Below are 20,873 nucleotides of genomic sequence, written 5' to 3'. Positions count from 1 at the left end.
CTAGGCAAAGCCTTCTGCACTCACTCCCACCTGCTCCAAGGTGTGCTGCTCTGCTCACAGGTGCTCATCTGCAGGCTTCCAGCCCTTCAGGCTGCAAGCAGTCAGCTGTACGTTTGTCTTGCCCTCTCTTCATGCAAGCAGCCTCCGCTGTACCGAGCCAACCCCCTGGTGTGTTTTCGGATAGTGCAGCCCCTAAGCAAGGCCTGGTGGGAAAGATCGGTTCCACCTTGGAAGTGAGAGTGCCTTTCCTTTTGTAAGCTCTTGGGTGATCTTAATGTAATTACTTCTGATCATGTGATAGCAAGTTAATTTCTCTTCCTTAAGCAAAGACCAAGAGGAACTGCAGTTTAACAGGATGTTTTTATTGTGCAAATACAACAGTATTTCAGCCCTTTAGACTCTAAGGGTGACCAGGCCTTTTAGGGCCTGGGCGATTCTGGCTGCGGCTAGTTATCATTACTCATCTGACAAGCAGCAATGTGGAGGAGACAAAGATTTTTCTGTCTCTAGCTGCTTCTTACGTCTGCTCGTTTGTCTTTTATGTTAAATCTCCCTCAAAGTTACAAGCTTAACACTCATTTTTCCTTAAATACCATCTGGCTATTTTCCACAAGCCCATCTTTGCGCACTGGAGGTTGGTGTGATACCAAGTGCACGGGGCAGTAACGTCGGTAAAGGACCCAGTCGTAAGGCTGAGATCCTCATCTGCAGGAGGCTGCTGTCCTTCAACTTCAGATCGGACACGTTTCCAGAAGAAAGACTGGAGGGTGGATGGCACCCACGTTTGTTTTTTTGGCTCATTTTGTGCCATGGCTTGTAAACTCTCACATGTCCATGTGAATTGGAGATTTTCTTCTCTTCAGTTGTGCACGCTGAAGTACAGAGCGTACTGGGTACGGTGGTGGGCAGCCTGCTCTTGCTGACCCAGCTTGATTGGGGGGCTGCACTAGGGGATTTGAAGAGGTCCCTTCCAATTGAAACAGTGCTGCAATTCATATGCTGCAAACAAATGATCTAGTGGGATATCTGACATGTGAAGATCAAGCTTTCTGATATCACGGTGTCACAGTGGAGTCTGTGAGGCAAACAAGGCTGTGCTGTCCAGGACAGAAGTACAGATGTGGCTAACCCAAGATGGAGAGTTTTCCAGGGAAGCCGGAGGCCTGAACACAGTACTCCTGTGTTTAGTGGAATACTTCTGAAGAGACAAAAGTGTTGCTGTTGAAACTTAGGAAGAATGAATGGAGAGAGCGTTTATCTCCAACTTGTCAGTCTTTGACTCTCTGTACCTTTATAGTTTCTGTACCTTTATAGTTTCTGCAATTTTTTGTTATCTGTACAAATGTCCAGTCCTTTTTTGATCTTCCCTTAATCTTTGCCTGTGTTGCATGTGATGGCAAAGAGTTTTATGTGAGAGTTTTTGAGCTCTGAGATCCAAGTTTGTCTGCTATGAACACTGGTTCCCTGGTAGGGCTGGAACGTGGGAGCTAGGATCTCATACGTGGGAACTTGTGGAGGTTGGAAGACTCCATTTCCCAAAGCCAGGATGTAATTTGTGGAAAGATTTTCTAATAAAAGGATAACATAGCAATGCTAAAATAGAAAACCTTGCTAAATGAAGTATGGGGTGGGATGATATTTCTGGTTGGAGGATGTGAGGACCGAGCAGGGGGGTATTTGCATGTATGTAACCCACACAAAATTAGAAATGAGAGGACTTTTGAAAGGCAGTGCAGGTCATGGGACATCAGAGGCAATGTGACTTCTGAGTCTTGTCATCCTTTTGCTTCATTCATGCATAAGCTCCACGGTTGATGGATTTTAGGGCTCTTTTGCAGTTAGCCTGTGATGTATATAATGAAAGCCAATGGGTATTCTAGAACAAGGGTATAATAAACCCATAGGAATAAGAAAAGAAATCAAGTCTGAGTGTAATGAGAAATGTGCTATTGGTGTGATGTTCTTCTGCGAGAAAAGATGGGTACCAGGAAGAGCGGCTGAATAGATGTGTCTAATTGCATTGATTCTGAAAAGCACTTGATATGTTGCTCATAAGCACCTGCTCCTGTAACCAACTGCAACTTGCTTTTTCCATGGCTACCATCAAAAGGTTGATTAGCAAGGTTGTGGGAGCCCTTTTTTCCGTGAAGCCTTTTGTATTGTCCTACCACTTTAATTTCTTTGCTATATATGGTGGGACCGAATCCACAGTCTCAGTTTCTTCTTCTTTGTAAGAGGGCTTCTTCTCCCTTGCAGGTGCTCTGGGCAAAGCCTCTAGGGTAGTGTTCAAGGCAACTCGGAGGGCTTTAGTTTTGGGCAGCCTGTGCGACTGGGGAGAACTTAGCGAAGACTAATTATCCATGACGAGATTGGGGCCAGCTAAGTTGCACTTGTACGGGAAGGACTGAGTGTTTAGTAAGTTCGGGACCAGTAGACACAAAGACCTTCAAAACGTCAGTCATTGACTTAAATCCAGCTCCTATTTTAATCATCTCAAGCCAGCGATGTTGTGCGGTAGCTCTTTGAACTGTACGTGCCAGGTGTCCCTGCCTCTTTTTGGGAAGCAGTGCCACGCCGTGCATCAACACTTACACGGTGCAAAAAACAGAGCTGGGAGGTTTCCCACGTAGGGACCTTAAACCTCACTGAAAATCCTGCGGTGTCCTAATGCTGCTGCTGTTGTCTTGTCTTCACATGGAAGCGAGCCACGAGCTGAGGTCAGTACCTCTCAGGCTAGAGTTGGAGCCCGAGCTTTTGCACTGAAGATGAGGCCACTGTCCAGCAGCCAGCACAATGGCACCTCGGTGTCAGCTGCCCCCGTGAGCTACCATGGCACAGGCCGGGTATTATACCTGTTCTGGGGACAGCTAGAGGTCTGTTAGTTTGGCAGTGCTCCTCAGCACCAGCTGCCTTTGTTAAATAACTTGTGAGTACATACAAGAAAATTGTAGTTGCGGTGGAAAAACCGCCCCCTGCGTTTACTTCAAGAATATTAGAAATGGGGGTAAAGCTGGGGCTCTTTCCCCATTTGTGATTTGATAACTGAAAAAGTTGCTTAAACACCAGCAATGTGGGAATATATTTTCTGGCATCTTAAAGGGCAGTGTAAAAATGGAAGGGTGTAAGGTAGCTCTAAAAAAAAAAAGAAAAAAGAAAAAGGTGGCAACAGACTTCTTTGGGGGTTTAATAAATAAACCTGGGGGATGGTGACAAAGTAGGTGGGTTGACTTCATGGTGTTAAGTTTAGTATCAGTGTTCCTCTGCTGTTCCTGCTATTTCTCTGCATCAGCTCTGTGTGACTTTCAGTCACAGGCACCTAGTTAAGCATAGCTGCTCTTTTGGGTGTCTGGGAGGCTGAAACGCTCCAAGGACGTTTCCCTAGGAACACTGGTGGAGAGGAAATGGGTCCGTATCAGGGTAATGGTTGCTTGCTGCCTCACCTTCTATAAAAGTCAAGCACAGCACATCAAACACTTTTAAAATGGAAACACAGCGTGTAATCTTTTGAAACCTATTGCCACTGGATACTGTTGTGGGCAAATAACTTGCAAGACTTGGACAAAGCTAAGAATGATGGGGATGTTTGTTATTCCAGATAAAAAGGTGTAAGGGATAGCAAAGCTCATCTTTGCAGTGACTGTGTTATTCCAGAACTGTCTCCTGTAAGTGTTTCTTTTGAAGTATTGCATTTTCCTTTGACTCATCCAGTTTTGGTACTGCTAGAGCCACATAGTGAGCTGTGTAGCTCGGAGTTTTGGTCTGGTGTAATAACGTCCAGGTATGCTGCATGCAGCAGAACAAAAGTCACTTTGGGAACAAGGTAGGTAGGGCTTCCTCTACGTAGAGCCATCTCCTGCTGAGTTTCTGCAAAAACTTATATTCAGATCTCTCAATCCTTCTCAAGAGGTAGCTACCGAGTTTAGTTACTGTTAGGAAGTGTTTGGAGTAAGTGGTATTTGGGTATGCAGTAAGTGCCGTGCTCACATCCATTGGCTGACCCAGTGCAGATGTTTCTGAAAATCCCTGACAGACAAAATCCATGAGGTGCCATTTCTCTTGGAGCAAATATTTAAGGCTGTTCAGTGGAGCTGTAAGAACTGGCGGTGGCAGGGAGACCATAATGTTATTGTTTGCGCTCTTTTATTTCTATTACATTCTTCAGTCATGCTGTAGGAAAGCAAGATGTCTGTTCGCTGGTGGCTTAGGCATGCATCTTCAAGGGGGAATTGTGGGTGCATGCATGAGATGGCTAGAGTTAACATGCCACATCCATTTATGGGTGCCTTACACAATGATAGTGCTGTTGACAGGATGTGTCTTTTTTTTCTTCAGAGGTGGGTTTTGGAGATTCAGTTGTCCTCGTGATGTGGATGTGGTAGGCCATGGTGGTTATAAGCTGGGTATCTGGGGAGCTGAGAGCAGGGTACGTTCGTTGTGCTTGGGAAAGAGTTGGTGGTGCAGCGAGGTGGAAATAGTGGTAGGCTGTGTGTTTTGTGTTGCTGCAAGTAAGAGGATGTGATGGGAGTTTGAGGTTGGGAGATGAGGATGTGCATGCAGGGAGGATCTGGGGCTGGGTGTGTGCGGTTAGATGGGGGGATGCCTGCAGGATATGAGAGGGGCAGGAGGGGGAAGTGGATCACGCAGCAGCAGGGCAGTGTTCAGCGTTCATGATGAAGCCTTTTCTTTCTCCTTGCCCCCTAGATCTCCTACCCCCCAAGTGATGAGGACAGCGACGACTCTGAGGGAGAGAACCAGGAACTTGTTCAGATCGACAGAGGTAAAGGGACAAGATAGGAGGGTCCTGGGATGCTACAGCTGAAGTGCATTTTGCTTTTCGCTTGGGTTCTTGCAAGTGCCTCCTTCACAGTCCCCACTATACCCCTACCAGATACATTAAGTCAGGCACCTAAAAGTTTTTAGGACGTCTCAGGGAGAAGCTGGTGGAATCGGATACTGCACTCACACTTTCCCTACCAGAGATAGATATCATTAACCTCATGCTAAGCTGCCAGTACTGCAGATACGGGGCAGTCAAGCTCTCCAGTCAGGTCAGCAGCAGAGCTCGAGTACAAATGTATCTTCTGTTCCATGCATGTGCATCTGCATCATCTTTGTTCAAAGCTTCATCTTCCTTGTCAGTTCAAGTCTTGATCTTCCTTTTTCCCATCCCCCTGGATTCACTTGTCTAGTTAGCGCCCTTTCTACCTCCTGTACCACGGGTGTTGGGTAGCTCTGTTGTTGAATCTAGCTGGGGATCTTTGATAGAAGGGAGGTTTTGGACATGGTATGAAGCAGGTTAGAGCTGTAGATGAAATCTGTAGTAAATGTATCTGCTGAGTTATGCTACATGTCTGCTGTTTGTACATGGCCTGAGTTTTATCACAGTTTATCACAAATTCAGGGGGATCTTATGCAAGGGCAGGAGAAGTCAGATTCCTGACCCGTAGGACATGTCCTGTCAAAATTCAAAGTCCTGCTTACCCCAGAAAGAGTTGAGCAGAACAGGTAAAGCAGTCCCAGGTTATGGCTGAAGGCAGGCTCTTTTATACGGCAAGCTTTGTAATAAGAAGAGGACTTTGGTCTCCAGAAGCCAGATCTCTCCTATTTGAGCTACAGAAGTGCTGCTGGTAGTAATACAACTTACGTGATTCCTCTGCCCTGAGAACTGGTCACTAGAATTCAGTGTTTCTAGCAAGAGGTAAATGCCTAATAACATGTTTGTAAGATCATGTCCTCTCCCCCTTTGGGGGCAGAGGTGGGCAGCAGGTCTACGTCCTTGCTGTGCAGCTAGGTTTCCAGTTGACAACTTACAAGCAGGCGTTTAGCAATAAGGACTTACCAAAGATCTGGCAACTTTCAGGGGGAAGCATTCAGCAGGGGCACTTCTTATGTGGAAGAAAATGTGGAAAACAGCTCAGAAGTTTGCTTGGAAGGAAGTCAAGAAAATGAGTCAGGAGAAATCAGGCCTGGTTTATGCCATGGGATGCAGATACACTCTGTCATTCCTCTGTCTCTTCTTCCCACCAGAGAGAAGAAGGAACTGTACGTTGACCCCTCTGGCCACCAACCAGCTCCAGAATCAGGAGAACCCATGCTGCAAGGTGCGGGCGCTTTTCCATGCCAGCCTGGATCGCCACAGCTCAGAAGAGGAGCTGGAGCGCATCAACCGAGAGTTCGCTGCTGAGAAGAGGAAGTGGTCCCAGGTCAGCAGGCTTGCCTGCTGCAGTGACAGCAACAACACCTCCTCCAGTGACGAAGAAGTGAAGAACTTGTGCGCCATGTCCTTCCGGCCAGTGGCAGAGCAGGCTGATGGCCTGCATGCCAGCCCGAGCCCCGTGCTGTTCAGTGCCTCCCCTCCCAAGAGACTCCAGCCTCTGGTGCGCAACCCAGCCTCCAGACCTTTAATCTTCACAAGCGTTGGGGCAGGCCTTGAGCAAGTCATGCCGTGTAAGAGACATCGGCAAGGATATGGGGATAAGGTCCGCAGGCCCAGCCTTGACCTGGAAAAAATGCAGCAGGTAAGGCAGAACGTGACAGGAGGAAAGCAGCATCACTTGAGAGAAGCAAAGATGGAAAAGCACTGCAGAGGCAGGGTTCAGTACATTCAGAGGATTGCTTCTTGTGATTGTGACTTCAGAGGTGTAACTGATGCTCTTGCTACTCATTAGGAGTGAACTGGACACCCACAGTGTCCAGTTCACTGTGTGACACAGGACCAAAACCGCTGGAGATCACTTCAGGCAGGTTACTTTTGGTGCCACGAGCTGACCTGTACCACTTACTCCAGAATGAACTAATTGCTCAGGGCTGTATAAAGAAATGCCTGTGTGGTGAAAGTAGACGTGGATTTGATGATAGATACCTGAGTTTCTTGACATCCTTGGGCCTGGGCCTTTCCTGCTCCCTGGGAGTTTTAAGCCATGTAAAACTGTGCTTTTTATATTCCTAACACTTTGCAAATGCAGACGGTTCACTCCAGATGCAGTTGCTCTTGGTTTTGCAGGACTTCTCTAGGGGGCTGGGACTGAGGCACATTGTGCCAGGAGTTAGCCCCAGCTGTGCTGAGGAAGGTACACAGGGCATGCCTGGTACAGGGGGGTGGGCTGGCCTGTGCAGTGCTCGTCTGGTGCTGCTCTTTTGGAAGGTGTTGCTGCAGAGTTAGTATTGCAGCTTGATCTTCATTATTTGTTTTCCTTCTTGCACTGGTAGAGCATCAGTTTGAAAGAGTATCTGCAGACGTCTGCTGCCCCTGGTAAACTGCAGTAAGTTAAAGACAGTTATTTTCAGTTCTGAGTTTGCTCTCACTAGGGAAGAATTTTGCTGCCCCTGGTTGGTTGGATGTACTGGTTTTATCCCCATGAAGAATGCCTCCTTTAAGCCTATGAGATGGACCCACAAAAAAAGAAAGGGCTAGGTATTTCTTTCCCAAGGTCTGTAAGACCCCTCAGTTTCCTCGTTACATAGCCGCCTGTTCTCAGCCCTGCTGGCAGCATGCATACCATGAATACACACCACACAATTCTGTTTTCAGTACAGTTTTCTTCATCGCCCTCTCATACCTTCTTGCCAAGTCTCTGCTCCCAGAACATTGAAAAGGCCCAGTCTTGCATTTCACATCACCCAGATCTGCCACAGATACCGACAGATTTTAATTAGTTTCTCATTCTAATGAGAGGAGACAAAAAAAGCTGAAGAGCCTGTGCCCAGCCTATTTTTCAGAGTGCGTGTGAGTGAATGGAGAAATACTTCTTTCTGCCCAGGTGTTTTCTGATTTGGGTTTTGGGGGTAGCACCTACCTGCTCTGCCCTTAGTCCCCTTCGGCAGCGTGTCTGGGAGTGTGCTGGCAAAGGACAAATGCTGGGCAGGTTAGAGGCTGATTTGAATGAGCCTCCAAACTGTTGTGTTTTTTCTGGGAAACCTTGTAAGGATGACTTGCTTTCTGGTTTGTTCTCTAATCTCTAGGATTCTGAGTTAATTGTAGCAATGATTTTTTTTTTTTTTTTCCAAAAGGAGTTGAAATCTAGTCTTTCTCTCTTTAATAACGTTTTTATTGTAGATGTCATTCCCACTTCTAGGATGTGGAATCCCTATTTTAAATAAAGGATATTAAGCTAATGATTTTTGATGTTAGAAATGTACAGTTTTGAGGGGGCATTATTGTGGGAGAACCCATGCAAGGTGAGATGCAGCCTGAATTTTGTAACAGTCTGGTTATTTGTATTATTTTTTTCTTTTTAAATTGGTTAATTTTCAGCTGGTGTGATCCTGAGGCTTTATGATTCTAGATCAGGGCAGAAATATCAAGTCTCATTCACTGCAAGTCTTCGCTTGCCACCTGTGCTTGTTTTTGCTGTGAAAATAATGAGAGAAGTGTTGTAGATTCGGACTTCTGTCGACTTGTTTCTTAAGACAGTGATGTGAAATCTGGTTTTGGTTTTGAGTTCTGCCACAGAACCCTTATATGAAACCGGGCAAGTCTTGCTCAGTATCTCTACTCCCCACCTGTGAAACAGGAGCAGGACGTTTCTTTAATGATCTGTCTTCGTGCTCCAACAAAAATGCCTCTTTTAACTGTCTGGGCAGCATGTGGTTTTAGTCATGAAAACAATGCAAATGAGCAATGATAATACTAACGGGCTGCTCGGAGGCTCCATCTGGGCCCCGAGTATCAAGCCGTTCTTGCTTTGTGATTTGTATCCCTGCTATCTCACGTGCTTGCCCACAAGAATACAGCTGATACAGTTGATCAGATAGGAACCTTTCTGAGCAGCAGATGTGGTCGCCACTCTCGTCCCTGAGCCTTACTTTGCATTCCTGTGGCTCCCTGGAGCTGACAGATTACACAGTGTCAGGCAAGATTAATTAGTTTTAGAAGCAAATAATGTTCTCAGACAAGTAGATACTTCTGTGCACATGCTAGGGTTCCATGAGGGTGGGTGAAAAGATGGTGAGTGCTTTGCCTTTGTCTCAAGTTGTGCTGTTTTTGTTGGGTGGTGATAGAAGATTGGTCCAGAGGCTTGTGGTGTGGAGCAGCTCTGTGTTGGGGTGCTTCAGCTATTCTTAGGGTTGAACAAGCAAGGCAGCTTCTGTGGGAAGACCAGGGATTGGTGCCATGTGTTGTCCAAATGCCTTCTTGTGCTCCGGTGATCTGATGCCTTTTGGAAAGGCAGGGGAGCACATCTGGGAGAGAAAAGATGGTTGGGGGGTAGTCTGAGTGCATTTAAGGGGTTAGGGTATCGCTGTCCTTCTACCTCCATGACCTGTGGATAAATGGAAATCTCCATCATCCGGACCTTACAGTTCAGCTTCCCTCAACGGGAGAGACTGCACAGGAGCAGGTTTGAAAAGCCCCTTGCTGGGTAGGTGCCAGGCCATGTGTTTCCAGCTTCACAGACCAGTGCCATCCTGCCCTTTTCTGCCCCATCCATCAGTTTGGGCAATTGCCGGGCCTGTGTCCCACCCTAGCTGGTCAGCTGGCCACTCAGCCTCTTTCCTATTGAGGCCGAGCAAGGGGAATTCAATGCATGTTTTTCTTCACTTCTCCAAAGGACTGGAAAATTAGCTTAGAAGTCTTTTTCTTTCCCTTAATTGGGCTGAAACGCCCTGGCTCGTGCGGACGCCCGTGTTGCTGCAGTGAATGCCCTCTCCCAGCTGCCCCTTGGTTGCGGGCATTGGACGGCAACCTCGTTACACACAGGTCCTGCTGCCAGCCAGTTGCCATTTAGTGAAGGCCGTGTGTGCCTCAGAAAGACTGGCACCCTGCTAATGTGGGCAGATCTGGCTTCTTTTGGCAGTGCTGATTCATGAGGTCAAGGAGAGCAGGGAAATCTGTCGGTGGCTTGAGGTGGAGGCACCAGGGTGCACGGGGATGGGCAGAGGTGTGAGGAAGTCCGGGGGATTGCAAAGGCTACTTGGAGCTGCTGAGCTTGTTCCAGGGGATGAGATTAATTGTTCTTGACATGCTGTGTAAGGGGATAGAGAGGAAGCAAAGGGCCTTTCCTCCTGTGTGCTTTAGCACGGCTTGCTGGAGCTCCTTTGACTTTCCAAGCAGGTGAAAATAGATCTCAGTGCAGCGTGTGCAGGGAGGGAGATCATAATCTAAGGAGGGCAGCTTTGGGTTGGCAGGAAGAGAAACCTAAGTTGTCCTCGTTTATCTGTGGGCAGGTTGCTGGTAGGGAAAGCATCACCTTAAAACACAAAACAGAGTCTGCATACCTGGGTACACTATGCTATGAGATGATCAGGTAGTACTGAGCAAGTGAAACTTTCGTTATGATTTAACTGCATGCATGAGTAGATATTATCAAGCATCCATTGTCTAACAGAGGCTTAATGCATCATTGAAAATGCTTTGAGACCCTAGGATGAAAAGGGCCAGCACAGAAGAGAACATACCCTGTACTAGCATGTGGATTTCTCACTGCAGACGCTGTACTGTTTTGGTAGGTGAGTAGTGCCAGTGCTTGATGGGCGATGAAAACTTTGTCTTGGCTTGATGCTGGTGGCCTGGGGCAGCGTGAGCTCTGATCAGGGCTTAGCTGTAATATCAAGCCCAACAGTTCTTCTACTGAATGCTTAAATATCAGCATTTTGGTTGGACTGGGTCTGGCTGGGCGATCAGCACCAAAAGCCTGATACTAGTCACACAGAGGCTACAGGAAAGCAGGCTGTGGGCTTTCACCCTGCTAGGGAGAGCAAGGTGAGAGCAAGGACCAGCGTGTGAGCCCTGGTACTTGGGCTTTGGGCTGGTAACACATCCAGGGTGAAATTTCAGATCCTTAGCACAGCTGGGCTTTGCCCTTGCCTGCCTCTTGGGGACTTGACAAATAGCTTCCAGACAGAGAACGTGTGAGCTTGTGAGTCCTTTTCACCTCTTGGCCTCCTGTTTGAATCCAGCCCTTGTCAGTTACTGAAAATTGTTATCATCTGTTCGCTCTCCTGAGCTCGCCTCTTGCTGCTCGGGGGATGCCGGAAAACCCAGTGCTGGCGCTGCTGGTGCTTCTGTCTCTCCCTCCGTGCTGGGCCTCGCTCTCCAGAATGACCGAACAGAGCTCGGTGGCGGTGCCCTACGTAATGGCTTACACCCGTTCCTCTGGGGCCCAGTGCCAGCACTTGTCCACCCCAGGTTGGAACAGCTGGGCCGCAGCAGTTCTTCGTCCCTCAGCGCAGCAGTTTGCCTGCTGAAGCAACGTAGTAAGGAAACTGTTGCAGAAACGGGTTGCACCATTACAGAGTGAGAAGTCCAGCTTCTGGTAACCTCTTGCAAGTTTGCTTTTATTTTTACCCTCCAAAACACTCAGCAGCTGCTGTTCCTTCGGCACCAAAGCCCCCGTCTGTCTCACCCCTGCCAGTATTTGGTAATGAAGTAGCCTGTGAAACAAATGCTGTGCTGCAAGGCAATCCTAGCATGGGAAAGTTAGGGGACAAAAAAATGTATCAGACTGCTCTAGGATATAGTTCTGTGGCAGGAGTCTCTGGGACTCGGGATGTGTACCACAATGGGCAGCGGGGCACAGCAGGGGTGTCTCGTTCTTTGCTGTTTGAAGGAGGTGAGGAGATGTTCTCTTCTGTTTTGACGTCTGTTGTAAGGATGCTTTGGCTCAGTGCCCCCCAGCTGACGTCTGGTTTGCTGATGAAGGCATCTGCAGTCCGATGTCTGCAGAAGGGAAGGAAGGAAGGGTGCCTTCTGCGAACACACTGGTCTGGGAAGCAAGGGGAAGGCATGGGGAACCCCACCCTGCCTGAAGAATTGTGCCTCTGCCAGGCAGCAGATATCTTTGTCTCTTGCTGTGCATCCCTGAGTGTGCTCTGGATGGTTAATTCTATCTAATCCCTGCGAAAACATGCTGTAATGGAAGTGCCAGTGTGCTGCCAGGGCTGGATGATTCAGAGCAGAATAGAGAGTAACTCACCTGGAGTTTAGCCTAGCTGCTTCCTAGAAAAGGTAATGGTTTTCTTTCCGTTCCCGAAGGAGGTGAGTGATGTCTTCACTTCACTGATGGTAAGGCTGAAGTTCACCCGCTGTCATGGTGGCTGCTTCTAAAAGCCAAGGGCAAGCCAGGTGGGCTCACCCAGTCCTACTCCTAAGCTTTCACCATGCATCAGGTTAGAAGGTTAGAGCAATCTCATGGGATGGCTGGGGTTTGAAGGGACCTCCGGAGGTCCTCTTGTCCAACCTTCCTGTTCCAGCAGTTGTCCAGGACCATGTCCAGACAGCTATCCCAGGATGACTGCACGACCTCTTGGCAACCTGTATCAGTGCTTTGTCACGCTCATAGTAAAAAAAAAAAAAAAAAAAAGTGTTTTCTGATGTTCACGTGTTTCTGTTTGAACCCATTGCTTTTTGTCCTGGCACTGGGCACCGAGAAGAGCCTGGCTCTGTCTCCTTTGTACCCTTCAGGTATTTGTAGACTTTGATACCTGAGCCTTCTCCATGCTAAAACAGTCCCATCTCTCTCCACCTTTCCCCACAGCACTTCTCTCCAGCTCCCTGATCATCTTTGAAGCCCTTCACATCCTTCATGTTTCAGGTGTGCTGGTAGCAGACTGCCATTCTGATCACACATCTCTCCTTGGACATCTTCCAGCACAGTGTCGCACTGTGTTGGCTTGTCCATTCCTAGGGCAAAACATTGCTGCTGTTCTCCCTTAATCCCTTCCTTGTTTTGCCTGAGTGCTTTTTTGATCTGGTTTTGCAACACATGCAAAGGGGCAACAGTTCAAGAGGGAGATGGATGAGTAACCAGTGTATGGGTGCTTCTGCCTGGAAGTACTCACCTATCTCTTTTTCCCTAGGTATCTAGCCATGTAACTTCGTCATCTCCTCCTGGAAGCCAGCATGTTGGTGAATATAGCTATCTGGACTACCACATGGCCTAGGAACTGTCTGGGCTGTGTCCAAGCACGAGCCAGGAGCAAGAACATCTGTTGAAACATCTGAAACATGGCTCCTGGAGGTGCTCTTTGGATCTTGAGAGTGTGGTTACTGGATCGGTCAGAGCGATTTGGAATATGCTAGAGAGCTTTGATGAGGCAACAGAGGATAAGAAAAGGGAATTAGATGTGGCTGAAGTCTGGGAGAATATATTGAAGAGAGATCTGTGGGATAGGAGGAGGAAGAGGAGGATAGGAATGGGTAGAAACAACTATAGTGTCTTTTCTTTTTTGTATTAAGGTTCCCAAAGGGACAATAACAGCACCTGGCACCAGAGGCAGTAAATTATGAGCCCAAGGTTAAAGCCAACGTCTTGCCATTTAGATTGGCAGGCTTGCTGGCTATCTTCCCAACCATGCTGTCTTCCTTTTCTCTCTAAGCTCTAAAGCTTGGTAAGAAGGTATTAGGCTAGAGCTGTTTCTTTGGCTGCAGACCAGGGAGAGATCAAATGGGCATATGGGCACCACTGGCATGTGTCCTTGGGATGTGACTCAGGGAGATGTTCTGGGCAATGCTGGTGATGCTAATGTGAGGCCTCAGCTACTGGTGTGACCCTGAGGGGTAGGTGGGCCTGGAGGGAGCGAACTGGGGCAAGGGAGTCTGGTGGGCCATCCTGGGGTAACTGGGAGAGGTGCACTAGCTCAGCAGGTGAAAAAGAGGCGGTGTTTCCTTACTAAAATGAACCTGAACATGACACCTCTGAGCAAAAACAACAAAAGCAAAACCAGAAGGTGCTCCCATCTGAAAGTGTCCGCCAGAATCTCTGCACGTGAACGGACAAGGTTGGGCTCCTGACCTGTATCATTTTTGTTTCCCTCAAAGCACTCCTGAGAGTAATGCCTCCAGAACCAGCAGGAGGCAGAGCCCAGTGCCCCACATCTACAGGCAGTGTGGTAGGTGGTGGTGGGCTGCCAGCAGGCCCCAGAGAACACCCCTCAGCAAAACCTGCAGACCCTCACTACAGCAGCAACACAGCGGGTCAAAATGTGGTGTGAGGTGGGGTGGGTGACTACTGCAGGGTGGGCTCGGGGCTGGGCACCCAAGGGTGGCCATCCTTTTGGCGTGTATCTGTGCTGTCTCTTGCGTGTTGCCTGCTGCGGGCCCTTTTTGAAGAACGTTTTCCAAAGGATGTTTTGTTTCTTGTTTTGACACAGTACAGCGCAGAAGGATAATGCTGGCGTGCTCTCCCTCCCTCTCTCTGAATTCAGCCCAAGTAGCCTTAAGGGCCTGGCGGATTAAGAAGTTTTGCTGCAACCTGTTTGTACTTTTCAGCAAGACCAGTTAATAGATGTTGCCTGTAAGTGAAGGTCAGGACCTTCTCTACAGCACTGTCTTAGAACAGAGCAGGATTATCCTCCTCTCCCTCATCCTTGGTGTGTCTGGGCTAGAAGGAGTGCCTGGGTTGGGTCCCAATGTGGCTGTTTTGTTGGCCCGATACCTCTCCCTCCCCGCTCCTCCCTCAGCATGTGGCTCATTGTGATACAAATATCTCATCATCGCCTGGGGAGGGAAGGAGTCTGCAGGCGGCTTTGCCATATGCTGTAACTGCCCCTGTTGTGTTTGGTCTGCGGATGAATGGGTCTCTCCTCAGGCGTGACAGGATACATCTCTGGCTTGTGGCAACAACCTCCGAAAAGGAGAAAGCCTTACAGTTAACTTCTTGAGAGGATGGGTGAGATGAGCTTGAGGAGATGGGGAAGAGTAAATAGCTGTTTGGAGCCAATTCCTGGTGTAGTCCAGAGAGCACGTGGTGGTGGTGTCAGTTTTCTGACCACTTTCCTGACATTGTTATATAGATTAAGAAACAGAAATGAGTGGAAGGAACGGGTTAGGCCTCTTCCTTTGTTCCTCCCCAGCTACAACAGCTAGTGTTGAATAGCTTAAGCACTTATACCAGTGACCATGCAGCATCCACGAAGTAACAGGGACTGCTACTGTTTCAAAAGCAGCCTGGAAGAGGCTTGTTCAAAGCTCTACATGGAAGTGATGGTAGCAAGACATGGGAAGCGAGAGCTTGTTTTTCCCTGGCACTGTGTAGCCCTGTATCTCTGAAGTTAGGCCACGTTCCTCGTCCAGCTTTCCTCAGGCACCGGTGTTGGAGAGGTGGTGATGCAGGTGTGCAACTCGCACCCTGCCATCTCCTGGTGGGGCCTGCGGGTGGGAGGGAAGGAGGAGGTGGTGGGGTGGGTTTGGACATGGCAGAAGCAGAGCGGTCTCGTGATGGCGCAGATTAACTGATAATGCCCAGCTTTTGTGCTCGGGCTTTGCTACCACAGACCGAAGGCAGGCAGCTTGTCCCGGAGCATGTCTGAGACTTGAAACCACAGCAGCCATTAGTGTTCAGTGGGCAGACGCTGGCCGAGCTTTTAAGGCCAAGTGCGTGACTAGAGCAAACACTCTAGGAAATACTGTTTTTTGAGGAGAGCTTTGGCGTGGTAGAATAGCCAGCCTGGCTGTCAACAACACAGCTGTCCTTGGCATGGGCTGGGGTTGAGCTCTGATTTTCTGCCTTAACTCTGAATAGCCTCTCTATTGTTGGCTCACATGAGAACCGCGCTGCTGGGCTCTGCTCTCCCTTTCTGTAAGCCTGTTGATGTCGATGGGAGTTGTGGGCATTGGTCCATAGCTCATCTCGCAGGAGGAGGCACTCAACAGAGTCGTCTACTTCTCATGTAAATGGAAAGAGTGTTAAACCAGTGTGGGCGAACCTCTGAAACTCTCTGTCCTTCTCCAAAAACTCTTTGCCCTTCTCCAGAGTTGTGTTCCCAGACACGCACTGCCAGTTGAGTTGTGATTGACTTTGAGGAAACGATGATCGATAAGTCAGAGAACTCGGGCCCCAACTGGAAACGTACAACTACGTTTTTTTTCCTAAATGCAAGGTTTGAAAAGCATAGGTGTCCTGGGGACCACAATTAAAAAAGCCCAATTTAAGATACGTGAAATAAACCCTATTAAGTCTGCTGTTTTTCTTAACTGAAAACGATCTTTTTCAATCTTCTGTTGGACTTTGCTTGCTCATTTAAAAAACTTTCCATACGAATGAATTTGCAAAACTCAGGATTCTCTAGAGTGTTAGAAACTTAACGTAAATGAGAAGTCTGTGGTCATGTCTATGCTAGGACAGAAAATTTATTTTTATTTCTAAAAATATGCTTGTGTTTGAAAATCCTCCCATAGCCTTGCAAGGTATAATATCACCTTAAATTTTATTGTGGAAAAACTAGGTTGAGCAATTATATAGAGGATGAAACTCTGAGTTATTTCACAAGTCACTTTGCAACTACTGTAGGCATGCTCATTTTTGACATCATAGATAAGTCTTTTGCCTACCTGTGGAGAGTTTAAAAATTGCCTGTCTTGCATATTGCTTCACAGGCTCGTCAGACACTCCTACAGGCTCTGGCATGATGCTGTGTGGGGGTAACACAAATTAAGAAATGAAGAACATTTTAACAAAGCATTTTCCAAAATTCATTGCTAGGGAATCTGTATAGTTCCTGTTATAAGCAGAAATATCCCTAAAGCGCAGCCAGTCTGATGTGTGCTTTTCTTACTGCTCTAAGTCTGTACGTGTTAAATTACAGGGGATGGGGTTTGCTGCTGGGGAAACCACCACAGGTCAGCGAATACCACTGGGTTTGTTCAGGAAAGTCTGCTGCTGCTGTTGTTTGTACAGGAAAAACAGATGAGCCTCACACAAGAACATGGTGTACCTGCTTAGATGATAAGGCTCTGCATTGAACATACCTTAATGAAAGTCTTGAAACCTAAGCTGCGGTGCTTTGTTCAGAGCTCTGGTTGAAATAGCATAGTGGTTGTGGTACATGCATTTTCATTGTGGTTCTGAATTTGATGCACTGTAAAATGAAGCTTTTAACTTGTTGTTTTCAACTTAATATAATTTCCTGTCGTTCCCTGAGTGGCATATCCAGCTCTGTTACTTTCTGAGTGGTGTTAGAGGAGTAAGTGTAATTGTGAGCAGTGGAAGTGGTGCTCTTGGAAAATATACTTAGATCAAACAGAGATACTTGTAGCATGGCATCTTTTTAGTATTCTTGTATCTCTTATTTATATACCTAATACTCTTCTCAAATCTGTGACTGTTACAACAATGTGAGAAAGCTGTTCTTGACATGCTAATTTTTCTTGTCTATGTTTTGCAGCCTCTTTTGCTATGGGCAGTTACACTGAACATCCTATGGAAAGACCATAGAGAGGGGTGAAACGGTAAACCACAAGAAGCTGAAAAAATCAGATTGTTATCTCGTGATGTGGCTGCTGGTGGGAAAGCAGCAGTAACTACTGCTGCAACTTTGAGACTTTTCTGTGTTGCTTTGTCCACTGTATAAAAAAGTGCTGAGTTGAGACACTGGTTCATTTGCTTTCCAGATGCAAGCATCCCAGTCACTCAAAGACCCTCAAAACTATTCATATAAATGTGGTATAAATTCTCACTTTTATTATCAACCTTTCTCTCCACAGAGGATTGTCATGAACTTGGCCTTGAGACATCCAGGTCTGCTCTTTCATCTTTTAATGAGATGATCTGAACTTTTGCTCTTCTGCAGTGTGGTGGGTGAAAGAGCCCTCGTGGTCCTAGGATGTGACCATTCCATAAGCATGACGATTGGGGAAAAAGGAAGTAGAGAATTATTTTTGTGTTAAAATTGATGTGTGTGGTCATGAGCAGTGGCATATGTCATACAGACTCCAGTATGTAGCTTACAGGCTATTAAGTTGAGGATTTATTTCCAAGTGTTTGGAAAGTGGATTTTGATGCAGACAGTGGAGAGGAATATGTAACGTCCACAGTTCTCCACCTATTTCTTAATGGGTGCAGCTCTAAGGGTGGCTGTGCTCTGCTGATACCTGCTCAGAAGTGTAGTGGCCTGCTTCTGGCTCTGGGCTGGCACGTCACTGCTTTTGCACAGGGGAAGTTCGAAAAGTTGGCAGGAGTGATGTGTCTCCTGTGCTGGCACCTGTGGACAAAGGGAGATGCTGAAGCTCAGTGCATTGAAGTGTTCATGGAAAGTTCTGCTTGCTCCTCACATCAGAAGGGTTTCTGTGTCATCCTGAGCCATGTGCAGTCATGAGGATGTCGACAAAGGGGTTGCAACAAGGTAGTTGCAACAGTCCAGCCTTCATCACCAGCCCTGAAAGGAGCCATTTACCTACCTAGAAGGAAGGACAAAGCACTGGGCAGGGACATGGTCTCCTCTGAAATCCTTGCTGCTCGTGTGGATACAGGTCTAGGCCAGCCCTTTCAGAGCTGGTGGATCAAACTCCACCACAAGCTCTGAGCTTCGTCCCACAGACAACACCACAGGCCCCATGCTGCAGGGCAGGTGCGGACAGGCACCTCTGCCTTGGGACCTGGCTCAGGTCATGGGCATGGGGAGAATGGCCTCTGAGCACAGTGGTTAATTACATGCTGTATAAGTGGATTAGCTCCCTGGAGTAAGAGGCCTTTATCCTATTAGCTGGCCAGCCACTTCAGCATGTTCCCTCCTCACTGCTGTGTGTGAGGTTCAGCGGGGACAAGTAGCTGGTAGAGTGGAGAAGGTGGGAATGGTTGGGCCACCTCATCATTCTTGTTGTGGTTATTAATGCTCTGCTATTACCACTTCCTGGATATTTTATACAAAGGCAAAAAAAAAAAAAGTCTCTGGTCTGTTAATCATTCTTAGGCCTGTAATTTCTAATGTACAACTTACGTAAAATTATTTTCATGTGCCCTTGGAAACAAATGGGATCTCACAGATAGGCATAGTCATGTGAAAGGAGAAGATGCTGAAATGTGCTGCAGGGCTGTGCAGACACGACGTGTGTGTGTCTTGGGAGAGGAAGAAGTGTGACTGTACCCTATGTTCAGACTCTGTGGAGCCCAAGCCCCATGGCTTGGGATGTTTGCTTATTTGTTTCTTTGAGACAGGCTTGTTTTGGCTTCCCAGAGCTATTTATGCAGTCAGTCAGCATTTGGCTTGTTCAAAATTTCTCCACTGTCCACACATCCAAGTTCTTGTCTGAAGATACAACCTTGTATATTTTCTGTTTCAAGTTGCCTTTGTGAGTGCTCCCAGCAGCTTGAACCCGAGGCAGGGGTTCCTGAGGGGTGCATCCTTTGCTGCACTCAGCTTCAGAGATGATACCAGGCAATTCTAAGTCACCTTTGGAGGTTTCCATTGTAAAGAACAAGCTGTGTGTGCCTTCCGTGCTACTGAAAAATCCTTTAAGTGATTTAGTGCACAGAGTATATCCCATGTTGTCTTATTTTGAGAAGCTCCACCAAGGCCAGCCTTCTAAGAATCCACAGAAAAGGTGCTTATTCCAGGTTCTGCCCAGATAAAGCTATTGATCTCCATTGAATGTCTTTCTGTAGTGAATTAGAGACAGGTACTGTATAGTTTTTTGTTTTTGTTTTTTAATGCCTCCTGAAAAGTTCTTTTTGCTATCTGTACTCTTTAAGGTAGGTTTTGGGGCTAGCAAACAGGCATTCAGGGTTAAGAATTTATCCTTTTAAGCATAGATACTTGATCTCACCATCAAAAATATTCAGGTTGTCTCTAAAAACATAAATTATCTTAAAAATCTAGAGACCTGAAACAATTGTGAGCTGTTTATTTTTATTTTTTCTTTTACTGCCCATGCGTTACAGCTATGCTTTCCTCTGCCGGGCAGAACCTGTGCGAGCATGCACTCTTCTGGAAGCCTGATGTCCCAGATGTCCGGGCTGTTCTCTGTCTGTCTGGTATGCATGAGGCCCCATGGCTGGCCTGTGAAACCACAGAGCCTTCGGAGCGTCTCGCAGTCTTTGCAGCTAGCAGAGGGTGGTGGCAGGGTCATCCGGGACACGCTCTGCTAGTGTCTGTGTCCTTTGGGCTTGAAGCAACCATCTGTGAATTCTCTTCCTCTTTGTGTCCCTGTAATGTCACAGCTGACAAGTCTGTACCTTTCACTGATTTTTTTTTTTTTTTTTTCTTCTTTCCCAGGGTATACAGCTGCCTGACTTTCAGAGCCTCCTCTGTGTCCTCCTGCTTAGAGGAAACTGTTTACTCTATTGCCTGACTTGTGCTGATGTCTTAACCCCTTCTTGGTGCACTCAGGAGACAGGGTGTTAAGCAGAGAGCAGCAGAGAGGTCTGGGGCTGCCTTCCCGAGCCCCTGGCACTGCTGTCTCCTGTGCACTGCTGCCAGATAAAGCAGCAGGAGGCAGAGTGCCTTCTGCCCTTGTTCTGCCCATGGCAAAAGCCCATGGGGAAGGAGGGCTTTGGAGTCACGTCCAAGCCAAGGCTTCGCAAGCTGGAACTACAAAAGTGAGACAAACTATAGAGACATCAGATGATATGTTAGACTAGGCTGGACATTCCCTGTGGACAGCTTTGGAGCCAAGGCCAAGAATGAAGGGACAAAATGGTCACGTTGGCAACCCTGAATTGAAATCCTTGTGAGCTTTTTCTCAGGAGCTGCTTCCATGCCTGCCAGCTGTGAAACCAGAGCCCCCTCTCCCTTTGCACCCCTCCTCCCTTCCTCAGCTCAAGTGAGCCCAGCATTTGAACTCTGGTGACTTTGGCATGTGCAGATGAGTGATAGGGAATTAATGAATCCTGCCCCTTCTTTTTATTTTTGTTACTCCACAGGTGCTGGTGTTTTCAGTCAGGTCCATTTCCTGAACAAATGGAGTTCTGCATTTTTTTCAGGCCTCAAAGAAAGCTCAGCAAGGGATTTGGGATTGGCGAGGAATGAATAGATGAGCCATCTGATGTACCCTGCAGATCAGCAGACTTGGACTCTGCCAGACCAGCAGGGGAAGTGGCAGCTGAGCCAGAGACGCTCCATACAGAGTGTTCAGTTCCCCCATCCCCAAATTCAAATCAAAGGGCTAGTGGTAAAAGTGCCAGGGCAAATCTGGCCTGTTGATCTGTGTCTAGGGAGACAGG

General features: G+C 47.5%; 1 protein-coding gene across 3 annotated transcripts in view; it reads left to right on the top strand.

The window, feature by feature from the left end:
* LOC118164241 overlaps positions 1 to 20,873 on the top strand; it is a 57,407-nt gene that overhangs the window by 12,969 nt on the left and 23,565 nt on the right. For all 3 annotated transcript variants that reach the window (XM_035321652.1, XM_035321651.1, XM_035321653.1), the window contains exons 2-3: positions 4,702 to 4,777; positions 6,028 to 6,518. In XM_035321652.1, the coding sequence (XP_035177543.1) occupies positions 4,702 to 4,777; positions 6,028 to 6,518 (567 nt within the window). The remainder of the gene's footprint in view (positions 1 to 4,701; positions 4,778 to 6,027; positions 6,519 to 20,873) is intronic.

The sequence above is a fragment of the Oxyura jamaicensis genome, chromosome 3 (genome assembly GCF_011077185.1).
Source record: "Oxyura jamaicensis isolate SHBP4307 breed ruddy duck chromosome 3, BPBGC_Ojam_1.0, whole genome shotgun sequence".
Classification (NCBI taxonomy): Eukaryota; Metazoa; Chordata; class Aves; order Anseriformes; family Anatidae; genus Oxyura; species Oxyura jamaicensis.
Note: the sequence above shows the minus strand (reverse complement) of the source record. Positions and strands in the feature narration are given on the sequence as shown.